Below are 12,957 nucleotides of genomic sequence, written 5' to 3' on the forward strand. Positions count from 1 at the left end.
AGGGTTGGGCAGGTGTGCAGAGATGGGAAAGCAGGCAACCTTCTCTCTCAAGCTCTTTTTTTCGTTCTTTACCCCACAACCATCAATTTTCGCATAGACAACCAAGTGGAACACCATGAATTACTTTTCGTAGAGACTGTTAAACGGTGTGCACCATTATACCCAGGGTGCAGTTTGCCAGGGGGGGCATGCATGGGATTTCCCCCTTTCTAGTCTACATGTCCTTGCCTCTGCTGAATAATTTTTATCCCTGGTGGGGACAAAATGTACCCCCCCCCCCCTCAAAGTGATCAATGCTACTTCACCAATAGACCATAAATTATATACCTAAAATAGAAGTAAGTAAGCGCTGTAACGTAAACAGTCTACAGTGTCATAGAATGATAAAGTCCGAGCAGCAGTTGCTGGTTGTATTTAGCCACTACAGAGCTCCGGGACGCCGGCTACCAGCAACAGTTGTTTAGTCGCCAATAGGTGACTGTGAGCCGGCTACAGGCACCGCCAGATGACAGTCCTTTCAGGGGGCTCGGTAGTGGAGTTTAGCCAGAAAAAGTGAGCGTCATGCGGCGCTGACAGTTAAGTTTAGGCACCAGCACGAGTAGTTAAGGAAAAAGATTGGGTTTGGATTAAAACAGTCCCGAGAGACACCGAACGTGAAGTGAAGTGAAGGCCACTCCCCGGCTTGAAAGCGTAGCGTTTTATGTTGACACCACGTTGTGCTATTTCATTTTGAAATTATTTTCCATAAAAAATTAAATTCGTAAATAACTGTTTTGGCATGGCTGGCCGAGTGGTACTATATCCATGGTATTGAAAGGGGGATTCCTTTTTGGCATGTTTTGTTTTGTTGTGCATGATCAAAAACTAAGCTTTTTTTCACACATTACACCCTGGTTATACCCATATTCATTGCATCTCAAACTTCTCTCTGATAGAAGACTTTTCTGTAACAATTGCCATGACCACTTTACCTTGCAATTGGCCCAAAAGCCTCATTATTCTATTAAATGTCAGTTACCTCCAATGAGAAAGAGACAGTGTGACAGAAAAATACACATAGCCTACTGTGAGTGTTGTTCTTTACACCAGCAAATCAACATATTATTCATTATGAGAGATTAATCTCATTTTTCCCACAAAAAATCAATACCACCACTGACAGGATAATCGGATTTGGTGGGGATTGTGCTGGACTGATTTATGGTACAACGTAGTGCTCATACAACACAGACCCAACGTTTTCAGAGCATCTGGTGACAACTGAGTGAAAGGCTGATGAAGAAATCATTTCCAACATGTTTATGCTTTTGAGAGGGGAAAGGGAACGCTGCTGATTGTAGCTTCCAGCATCCTAAATCAAACTGATTGTATAATAAAAGAGCAAAACGAGACAATAACAGACTAGGAAAGTGAACACATTTTTGCTGGTATATTATTATTATTATGAGGAATCTCTAAAAGGAAGCATCTGTTGACTGCATCACTGGAAGAGAAAGAGCATAAACACAGAAGGGAACAATGACAAATCTTTGAATACATAATATAAAAGAATTTAGAGGGGGAAAAGGACAAACATTTTAAGCACATTTCCATTTTTTTTTATTTTCATACCACTGTCAAATACTGTCACTGCATTCAATAGTATTCACTATATTTCCTGACCCAAAAACGAATGCTCTGTCGAGCTGTTGACAGAGCGCTACAGAAACACAACATGGCGTAAACAACGATGGGAAAATAAATGTCTGCCTGCTTGTATTGGGACTTGCGGTGTGTCGTGCTTGTGATGGTGGCACCCTCTTTTCCCTTCTGAGAAGCAAAAGGATTTTGAATGTTTTGACTTTGTCAGTTGTCGAGGAAATTCAGCCATGTCTTGTAATGTGACTGCCAAAAAACATATTCCATTTATAAGTTGTTTACTTAAATAGAATTCAGCCATTCATTCATTTACACCTGTGCTTTTCCTACTGCGACATGTCAAAATGTCTGCTCTGCGAAAGCCCTATTACCTTTTCCTCATCTGAGTCTGAGTTTGTCTTCTACGCAGCAGACCTTGAAGCAAGTCAAAGGTCACTGGGGTTGCTAAAACTCAAAATAAAAACACAAAAAAACTGAATTGTAACAAAAAAAAACAATCTGAAAACAGAAGAAAAGAGTCAGCTTGAAACGTCACCTGATGTTCTTGGTGTGCAGTGTGCAGAAAATAAACTGTTGCCTCCGGTGTTTTTCAACTTTAAGAGTTTGGCTGACAGACGACAACACAAGCTTGTGTATGCGACAGAGAACGAGAAAAAAAAGAGAGGGATACCAAGAGAAAAGAAGGGGAAATGGAGAATAAAACAGAGAAGACAAAGAAGAATCAAGTGAGAGAACATAGAAAATAAGTGAACAGCTGCAGGAAAAAGCTTCTCATTCACCCACTGTCAGCTGTAGATGCTGAAAAGGGCTGTATGGAAATGAATTAAGACTAATAATACCAGAACCGCCACAAGTAGGATGTTCCAACAAAAAGGCAGTCAGTGAAGAGGCTAACATACACAGAGACATTTAGATTGAGAAAACAACACGGGGAAACTGAGAGCTCTTAGTCTATATCGACGTTTCATTTACGGGATAGTTCCTGTGCCCCCAGAGGAGCTGCCAGATGTCCCTCACCTTCCACTTTCTTTGTGTTGGCATTCTAAACTCTGGTCGATACCAGAAACATTCTCCCAGCTAGAACTGACAATCAAATTATTTCCGTGCACATTTCACCAAGACAAGTTCCTTCCCGAGGCTATTTCGCAAAGGCACCATACCTGTGTCCGGCGCATAGCCTCGCCCAAGATGATTGTGATTGGTTTAAAGAAATGCCAATAAACACATCCCGGAATGCTGTGTGGACTCGCCAGACCCTCCTCCGCAGGTCTGGAAATGTGAGACTAGAGAGAGTTAGACAAAGTGACTTTGGGAGAGAGGAAAATAGGTAGATAGAGAAATAAGGAGACAGTTCTAAAAATAGTTTAAAGATCCCATATTGTAAAAAGTGAGATTTCCATGTCTTTATCATTATATAGCAGGTTGAGGTGCTATATAAATACTGTGAAAGTATCAAAATGCTCGATCCACTGAGAAATGGACATCTAAACTATATATAGAGGTAGAAAGTACTGCTACAACACCATTATAGTCATTCCCCGGCTGCAATGATGGTGCAGAGACTCTAAGAGTGCAAATGCGGAAGACCCTGAACCGCTGACCAATCAGAGGAGACTGGGCTTTTTTTCTGTAGGCCCTCTTAAAAACACAGGCACCAAAACGGATTATTTCAGACAGGGGGTGAATACAGGTATATTCAGACAGACAGTATTAGAAGGATAGTGTGTTTTTTAAATAAATGTTTTTAAAGCTTGTAAACATGATCTAGTAGAATCAAATGGCATACTCTTATCGGAATTTAAAATCCAAAGATCTACTGACTTTAAGATAAGTTTCTAAGTGTTTCTAAATAAATCATCTCACATTATAATAGATGTACAGTAGCAGTAGATATCGATAATCATATGGTGCATGAATTTTTGGAATGCAGGATGATTACTGCTGTGACATTACTGATAGACGTGTTAATAAAGTTAGAGACGAGTGCTGCAAATAGGACAAAGAAAGGATAGAGAAAGAGGAGATGAGAGTCAACAGCGCTTAAAATTACATTATTATAACACAGCGGTTATGTGAAGGACTCAATGGTGCAGTCATAAACTCAAGGCAGAGAATGCATCGCGGAAAGCTGCCGTATAGAGACAGAGAGAGAAATTGAGCGAGGGTGGGCTGGGTGACTGTAAAGACACAACAGGATGAAGACAGTGAAGCAGAGTCATTCAATATGGCTTCTTGCTTTAATACGGTGTCTGCATTCATTCTGCATTTCATTGTCTCCTTTATGCCGTTTCTCTGCATGAGACTGAGCACCCTCTGATATCATTTGTCACCAAAAATGTCAAAACATGCCTACATTGATTACATTTTTCGAAAAGAAAGGGAGCAGATGCTGATGACTGACAGAATGCGGCTTACTGTTTAGACAGTGTTAGAACATATTTCACGTGTTTTCCCCCAGTCTCCTGAAGCTAAAGCTGTAGTTGTTGATTCTTAACACTGAGAGCCAGAGTGATGCTTGTCTTCTGTCCTAACATGTAGCCTAATTAGCGGCATTTGATTGCATCCACCTGGCTCCACCAGCACCAGGTGGATCAAATCAGTCTGGTCAGCTGGCTAAAGACTAAAGACAACAAAAAGAACTAGGTGATACAAGCCACTCTGTGTTGTGTTTCATATTCCAAGCTATTTAAGAAAAGAGTCAGCTTGAAACATCACCTGATGTTCTTGGTGTGCAGTGTGCAGAAAATAAACTGTTGCCTTGGTTCTGGTTCCTGTATCCCAGACTCAAGCAACACTAAACAAATGTTTTCATAAAACACATTAATTTTTTTAATGTACCTTTTGACAGGCAAAATGCATCCAACCTATTCGTAAAAGATTTAATTGAAGGGGAACGCACAACTTCTTCTGGAAGCTCCTTCCATGATTTTACCGCACGGAGTGGGAACACATTCTCTCTCTTTTCAGACAGGCATGTTGTAGGGTAACCTTTTAAAGAATTCCCTCGTGTCTCATACCTATTGCTCCAAAACTGAAAGATAGACTCAACTGTTACATCATATATTCCCTGTACAAGCTTATACACCTGAATCATAGCACCTCTGTATCTCCGGAGGAAAAAGTAACTGACTAAACTAACTTCTTCTAACTCAACTATTTATACATTGCATCTTTCATTCAAGCATGCAGCCCAACGTGCTTCACAGAGCAAAGGTAAAACACAGATGAGAAATGAAAACAGAAATGAAATACAAAAAATAAAATAAAAAAAAAATGAAATAAAAAAATTTAGCAAGACAAAGTTTCAACAGTAACACAATACAATGTTAAAAAATAAAATAAACACAACCAACAGAATTAAATGAACACCAGGTTTTAAAAATGATTCAAACACTTAAAATAGTGCTGTAACAATACTCCAAACAAAAAGATAACAATATTATATTTGCATTTTTTCCCAGCCTTCTTAAAATTGAGATGTCACCCTGATAAACTCTCATGTTCTTGATTTGTTTCTCTCACCTCTTAATTGTAATTGTAATGTATTTATTTGAACAGGGACAGTGCACAAAAAACATGAATAGATGTCTTGTGCCATTAAGATACAGACAAAGTATTTACAGTGTACAATACAGATAAAATACAGACAAAGTGTTTACAGTATACAATACAGTACATGCATTAGCTGATTGTCATCAGCTGTTTCGTTTATGCCTCATAGTTGTTAAAAAAAAGTAGTACTGCAGAAAGACCGGTTGTCACACTTAATTTTTAAATGAAACTGTTTGAGTTTATTAATGTTTTTATGATCTCCACAAAATAAGGCAGTAGTCAGCTGTCAGAAAAAAGTGGATTGCAAAGGGCAAAATGTCCGTCTGTACAGCAGAAGTACATCTGCAGATTTGTTTTACTTTGATACATTACAATTGAACGAATGCACTATGGAAATGGGACAGTGGTGGGACACTAGACAGCACAGGAAATTATTGAAAAACTAACATTTTTATATATTTATTTTCTTTTTGTAAAGTATGTTTCCTGAATTTACAGCATGTATGTTCAACGTATTCTCACGAACAGGTCCGTATGATATCGTATGAAAATGTATGCACACCAAAAGCTATGATATCCTATGAAATTAGGAGACCGCCGGCTGGTCACGTGACGCCGGCTGGCTCCGAGCGGGAGCAGTTGCTAGTTGTTTAAGCCGGTACAGAGCTTCGTGACGCGGGCTACGGACCTCCGTCACAGCTCGGTTGTAGCAGCGGCAGTTAGTAGATGTGTTTAGCCGAAAATGGGTGACTTTGAGCTGGGTACAGAGCCGCTCGTTTCGGCAGATATTACGGTTAAATTTAGTCCACAAAATATAATAATACTTACGAATTGCAGTGATTAACTTTTCGTAGCTTTTTGAATGAATGGTTTATGAGAACAGGCTGGTATGTTAGCATACGCCTTGTACCAGTTCATTGGTACAAATGATGTAAGTAAATTTGTTGTGTACAGTATTTACTGCAAAAATCTGAATTATATACAACAGTACACAATGCCTTTTAATAGTGCTACCCAACTAATTTGCTGTTTGTACAAAGCTACTTTATGTTTTAAAGTAACGGAGGATGTAAACTTAAAAAGGCAGTAAGGAGGATTTCAACCTTCTCTCATGGTTTAGGTGAAGACCAAATCAAATGTTCCGCAGCAGCGTGTGAACGTTTAATACATCAACATACTTTGGGTTTGGCTGTTCTCAGGAACCAGCTTCCACATGAATGTCTGAATAAAAATGTCAGAAATAAACAGAGAGAAATGTAAATGTAGATCAAAAGGAAACCGGGACCATTTAAAGTGCTCATGGTCAGGACACGCTGTCATTCAACCGTGCTACGTCTGCTTCTAATCTTCCCCAGGTTAATCTGTGTGTGTGTGTGTGTGTGTGTGTGTGTGTGTGTGTGTGTGTGTGTGTGTGTGTGTGTGCGCCTTTATGCATCTATGTTGCTTCTTTGTTTGTATTTGAGCATCTGGGGGTGTGAGTGCATACAGTGCTTTTGTGCATGTGTGTGTTTTTTGTGTATGGACATTTATATCCAGACAATGCAAGAATTCATACTTGTGCTGGAGAGACTGGGAGGTTTTGTGACTCAGGCCTCCACATCCACACTTAAAGAATCCATTTGCAACCTTTCAACACGTCTATTTTGGCAATTCAAATAGGATGAGCCTCTTGACCTTTTCTAATGCCACAGCACATGCAGACCACACACAGTACACACAGCCTCCTCCAAATTACTGATGGCTGCGAAATGCCACGAAGGTAATGAGGTAGGACCATAGCAGGGGAGGCAGCAAAATATCAACAGTGACTGACAATAAGCATGAACTGGATTAGCTTTAATACTACTGCAGTGCGTTCAGTCAGCCCTCTGAGGATGAGCAAAGGTTATAAAAATGTGTAAAGTCAGCTGTTGTGGAGAGGATAAGTTTGGGAGTTAGAGGATTAATATATATACTCAAATTATAACTAACTAGCATTCTTATGAATAATCAAGTATTTGGATAAGAGCATTAAAGCCAAATTAATTATCTTGTTTAGCACTTAGGTACATAGAACTCAAAAAAGCAACATATTGCTTCATAAAGCTGTTTTTACGTACATGTTAGCAAACAGATGCATTACAGAGTAATATTAGCATTCAATGGGAGTCGAGTCCAACACTCACTCTCCTTTAAGCTCTGGTTTGGTGTCCACCAACTCTTGAGAAACAAATCATCCTCTTTAGCTGCTAGATCTTCCACTTTCTTCACCAGCTAGTTTCTAAAAAAAAAAAAAACTTAAAAAAAAAACTCCTTTGTGGGTTTATTAGAGCTTGTTAGCTGAAAATAGCAGCCTGCTGCTGCTGTATATTCGGGTTGACGAGAGTGCTGACACTGAACCATAAAGTGAATCTGCAAAAGTGTGTCATTCGGAGTGACTTATGTACCATTTTAAGCTTCCACTTACACTGGTGTTTTCACTTACGTTGCCTGATTAGACCTCTTCTCAAGGCTGTGTTGGAGTGTACAGACTGTAATTGACTGACAGCTCCTTCGATCTACTCTCAGCTTGTTGGATTTGTTGAGGCGAGACAATTTATACCGTTACCATTAGTAATAGGCCATAGAGTTACAAGCAAAGCTCCGCCCAACTTCATCACTTGATGACTAGGGGCCCTATTTTAACGATCTAAGCGCATGGTGTAGGTCCGTTTAGGGCGTGTCCAAATCCACTTTTGCTAGTTTGACGGCGGAAAAAAGGGTCCGTGCGTCGGGCGGTTCAAAAGGGTTGTACTTAGTGTCTTCGTTAATTCATAACGTCAGTCTTCGTTTTGGGCGTAACATGCAATAAACCAATCAGTATCATCTCCCATTGCCTTTAAAAGCCAGGCGTGTTTGTACCTTGGCGCCTTGCTATTATGATGGCGGATTTGCACCGTAATATTTTTATTTGTAATCTTCTGCATGTTTGTGTGCTGCTGCGCTTCCCTGTATGTGTAACAAGCATTTGTGTGTGCGTGCTGTGCATAAGCCTAGGTGCATTTTACAGATTTGCTGTTAAAATAACAATGAAATGCTACATTATTGACTTTAGACCAGGTTTTTGTTGGTCCATGGCGCGATCACTTCCCGCTGCCTCAAGATAGCAATATGGCAAGAATGCACCTGAAACACACCTCCCTGTAAGACCAGCACGTCCGGCGGAAAGACGGGCGCAGGTGCATTTCCTATTTAAATGACTGTTCCTCATTAGTCCTCGTTATCTGGTGTATTTAGTCCCTGTTTGTGTCTTGTCAGATCATTTTATTCTGTTGCTGTTCTGTATCTTTGTGTCCTGTCGTGGCTACTCTTGTCCTGCTCCCTGGTACGCTTACCTTTTATTTATTTGTCGAGTAAGTTTTGCCTACCTTTGGACTCTTTTGTTTGTAGTTTTGTTAATAAATTCTGAACTTTGTATTGAACTGCATTTGGGTCCAAACTTCGCTAATTCCACCTGAAACGTGACATCAATAGGAAATGGCAAAGCAAGGCAAGCTTATATGTATAGCACAATTCAAACACACTATCAATTCACAGTGCTTTACATAATGATTTCAAACGGCATGAAAACATAAATGTTGTAATTAAATAATTGCATTATTGCACTTGCACCCAAACAAAAAATCCAAAAACGCACTAAAGCATGACATGGATGCGCACACAAACATCTGTAACAAGATCAACGGCACACAGAAGTACAAAAACAGACACCCGGGTATGGAGTTCTCAGTGGCTCGCTTGGTTGACTTCATCTGTTTTTTATCACAATGGAACAGGTCTGAGCGATCAGTATGTGCGCATACACACACACAGATTAACCTGGGGAAGATTAGAAGCAGACGTAGCACGGTTGAATGGCAGCGTGTCCTGACCATGAGCACTTTAAATGGTACACACACACACCCACACACAGAGTCATTGACCAGGGCAGGTAAAATTGCAGATGTAGAGGATTTGTTACAGTGAGCAATGCAGTATTTGCCATTCAAGCTTTTAATATATGTCTCTCTATCTCTTCCTCTCTTTCGGGACACCCAATCTGTTTATTATCCTCCCGTTCCTTCCTCTGTTTCCTGCCCTTCTTCTCTACTTCTTTCATCTCTTTTTGCTTATTTTCCTCCCTTTTTTCCTATATTGTCTTAAACATTCCTTCAATGTCATCTCTCTCTTCCTCTTTTCCTATTCTTGCCTAGCTCTTCTTCCTCTCTTTTCACACTCCATCTCTCTCGCTCCTTCTCCCTCTCCCTGTGCTCATTATTTCTCTATGATCCGTGCGATTCCATTCATGCTGTTTTGAGCCAGTGTCGTCTCAGCCATATCGCTGCATGACAGCATGCTGTTTCCTGCTGCAGTGTTTGATATCAGTCTCTCTCTCTCTCTCTCTCTCTCTCTCTCTCACTCACTCACTCACTCACTCACACCCACACACACACAGATATACAAACACTTGCTGGTGACAAAGTAAAAGTCAGAGCAAATGTGTGTATTAGTGTGTATGTTATAAATTAAGTGAGACAGATACAGGGAGAAACATGAATTTAAAGTGCTCATTCAGATTCTCTTGTTTCAAGATAATCTTGTTGTACAAGTCCAAGCTGCTTGGTTTTTTGGCATCAAAGAGAGAAATATAGCAGGCAGGGCAAAAAACATGAGTGTAAAAAAAAAAAAAAAGGGGAGGGAAGTGGACAACAGAAGAGACAGATCTGGGTCAGAGGGACTGAAAGAAAGTGGTTGTTGAATTTAAATGTTCTTTAAAGAAATACTTTGTTGTAAAAATGTTTGAGTATGTAATGGTGCATTGATGTACTCCTTGGATGGTGCCACTTCTCGAGTTAGGAATTGTTCTTCCAACTTTGGTGTGTTCATAAACTTAAAGTCGTTTTATTTTAATAGCTTGGAGCGTTTAAAAAATTATTTATTTAAAGTTTGAAGCTTTATGTTAGTCACTTTGTTTCGGATTTGTTGCTGCACCACCAGTACATTTCTTATACCACTAAAATATTGCTGTACCTGACTGGTTATCAGGTTAAATGCTAATAACTTTTCTAACTAATCTACGTCACTCTACATGCAACAGCTAACTAACTAACGGTTACAACCTACTAATTACATGTGAGCAAAAAGTTGATATGCACTATGTAAATTTAAAAAAATGTCTTACCATCAACTCAACTTCGTCAGCCATGTTTCTGCCGTCATCTTGACGTCATCTTGGCAAGTTGTGTAGCAACATTTTCGCAAACATTCCGAGTTGTTGTTCTGATTTGATTGGTTTTCCCAGTCAGGAACTCATTTTTTTAGAGTATTCCAACACCCCATGAATGCAGCAAAACACTCACTTTCAGGCTTAGAAAATGGCCCAACGTTTTTTGAAATTTGTCAATTTCTGTGGTCAGCTTTGTTGCACTTTTTTTTTCTTTAATTTGAACTACAGCTTCTATGACCTCCGAAACACAGAAGTTGTCCGCACTCTCTTGTAGGACTAATAAATGTCGCGGGGGACAGTTGATGGGCTGCAGTAGCTGAGACACTGAATGTCCCGTCGGCAGCAGCCAAGGCCATCTGACAATTTACTGACTAATAGTCCCAAGAAGAGGAAGTTAATCTGATGCCTTTAGGTGGACTGTGATAATGCTAGGACAGTTATTGTCCTCTTGTTATGCTTTACTTAATTTTCAGATATCAGCTAAGCTTTAGAAATGGGGACATGGGGAGAATTGCTGATTTTAAAAAAAGGATAACAGGTTGAAAGGTGGAGGTTAAGGGAGAGTTTGAGGAAAGGAGAAAAAGAATAGTAGAAATTAAAAAGATGGCACAGAGAGAGAGCTTATAGAAGGCATACAGTATGAAGTTAACAAAATGAGGCTGAAAGAGTCAATGAGAGAGGGATTGAAAGGAAGAGAGACATGAGCGGAAAGCGAGTGAGACATTTGATTGTTGAAAATGTTCTAATGCTTAATTATTGGTGGTTAGCATTTTTGCAAACGCATAATTGGCAGCAAGCACCTTCTTGTTTTGCCAAAAGAGCTCATTAAAAAAGGAAACAAGGGACAGAAATAGAGGGACTGAGGCCACGTGCACAAAGGTATTTTTAAACGTGGCCAAAATAGTGCTGGTAACAGACTTGCCTGCAGGACTTTAACATGTTTACATGTACACATGTACAGTCACTCTTCCATGGTATTGTGGTTAATTGTATCGTTGTTTGGGTGGTGAATGGGTCAAAGAAACACAGGACTTTAACCAACATTTTTTAAGTAAACTTCTGTCCATGATGTTTAGCCAATCCATGTTCTTTTTCTAACCATAACCACTCATGTTTTGTTGCCAAAACTTATAGTTCTGTTCCACAACGTTAAATAGTATGGTCACATGTAAAAGTCAGGTAATCACTGTGGTCACGTGTTTCAAACTGCCACTGTGCAGCCATTTCACAACGTTAAATAGAACAGACTTAATCGTCCTATTCTGTCATTTAGGTATTAGGGCGTGTTGCTTCTTTTAACAAGTAAACTTTTATCTATAACTTTTCTTTTATCCACATTGTTTGCAGTACTTTGTATTTGACAGCTGAGGGTCTATTCTTAAATCAAGATATATATGACACATTTTCTTCTGTCTACACATCATGTCATCTGTCTACACATCATGTTATCTGTTGCCACCCCTCAGCGCATGGTTGTGTTGATTGGGTATCCCTTTTCTATCGTTTGTCTGCAGGTACTATGCTATCTGCTGCCAGCCTCTGGTCTACCAGAATAAAATGACGCCTATGCGAGTGGCTCTGATGATCGGCGGCTGCTGGGTTATTCCCACCTTCATCTCCTTCCTGCCCATCATGCAGGGCTGGAACAGCATCGGCATCGACCACCTGGTGAGTACTGTTGTGTGTGTGTGTGTGTGTGTGTGTGTGTGTGTGTGTTTACATCTCCATGGGAAATAGTTTATAATTTACTGCTGTTAATGGAGATGACTGTAAGGAGTGCAAAAATGGAAAAGAAATAGAACAAATGATGTTTTACATAAATATAAAAAACTATTATTATCCACATTTGCTGAAAAGATTTTTTAATCCTGAGGAGTTTATATTGTTTACAAAACGCAGGAAATGCTTCCATGTGTTGCTATGGAAACAACATCAACATGTCTGACACACAAACAAAAGTACAAGGCCACTGACACCACAGACATGGGGTCAAGCTGTTTTTTTTTTTTTATTTCAATCTGAAAATGTAAAGTATTTAACAGTTGAGGCAGTATTATGAGAGTCTTGTTTGTGCAGTGAGGTTTGTTAAATGCGAGCCAGAATACAGAAAGAGGGATGAGAAGAAAGGATACAGTTTGAAGGTGTAGACCAGGCTTCAATCAGGATCAATCAGTCAGGATCAATCTGAGAGGGAAACAAGTTGCTGTCTGGACATAAGAAAGAAAAAGATTGAGGTTGAATGTACACTCTTGGAAATGGCAAATTCACACAGGGTCCACTTATTGGTGTTTCTGAAGCTTTCATCCACATGTCATGGTCTTCCTGAGCGGATACAGTCTCTCTAATGCAACTTTATCCAGTAGGAACGGTGACATGTTTGTTACACATGTTACACAAACTTTTTTCTAAATGTAGCTTTTTTTCTTGTTCACTACTGGATACTATATACCTATATGCCTCTAAAAATCCTTCAAATGAAACAACAGCAAGAATAATCAATCTTCGGGTCAACTGCTCATTACATACATATATCCACAGTAAAG

General features: G+C 39.6%; 1 protein-coding gene across 1 annotated transcript in view; it reads left to right on the plus strand.

The window, feature by feature from the left end:
• htr4 (5-hydroxytryptamine receptor 4) overlaps positions 1–12,957 on the plus strand; it is a 186,810-nt gene that overhangs the window by 109,839 nt on the left and 64,014 nt on the right. Inside the window, exon 5 of the mRNA XM_078260028.1 lies at positions 11,929–12,082. Within this exon, the coding sequence (XP_078116154.1) occupies positions 11,929–12,082 (154 nt within the window). The remainder of the gene's footprint in view (positions 1–11,928; positions 12,083–12,957) is intronic.

This window comes from Sander vitreus, chromosome 10, assembly GCF_031162955.1.
Source record: "Sander vitreus isolate 19-12246 chromosome 10, sanVit1, whole genome shotgun sequence".
Taxonomy (NCBI): Eukaryota; Metazoa; Chordata; class Actinopteri; order Perciformes; family Percidae; genus Sander; species Sander vitreus.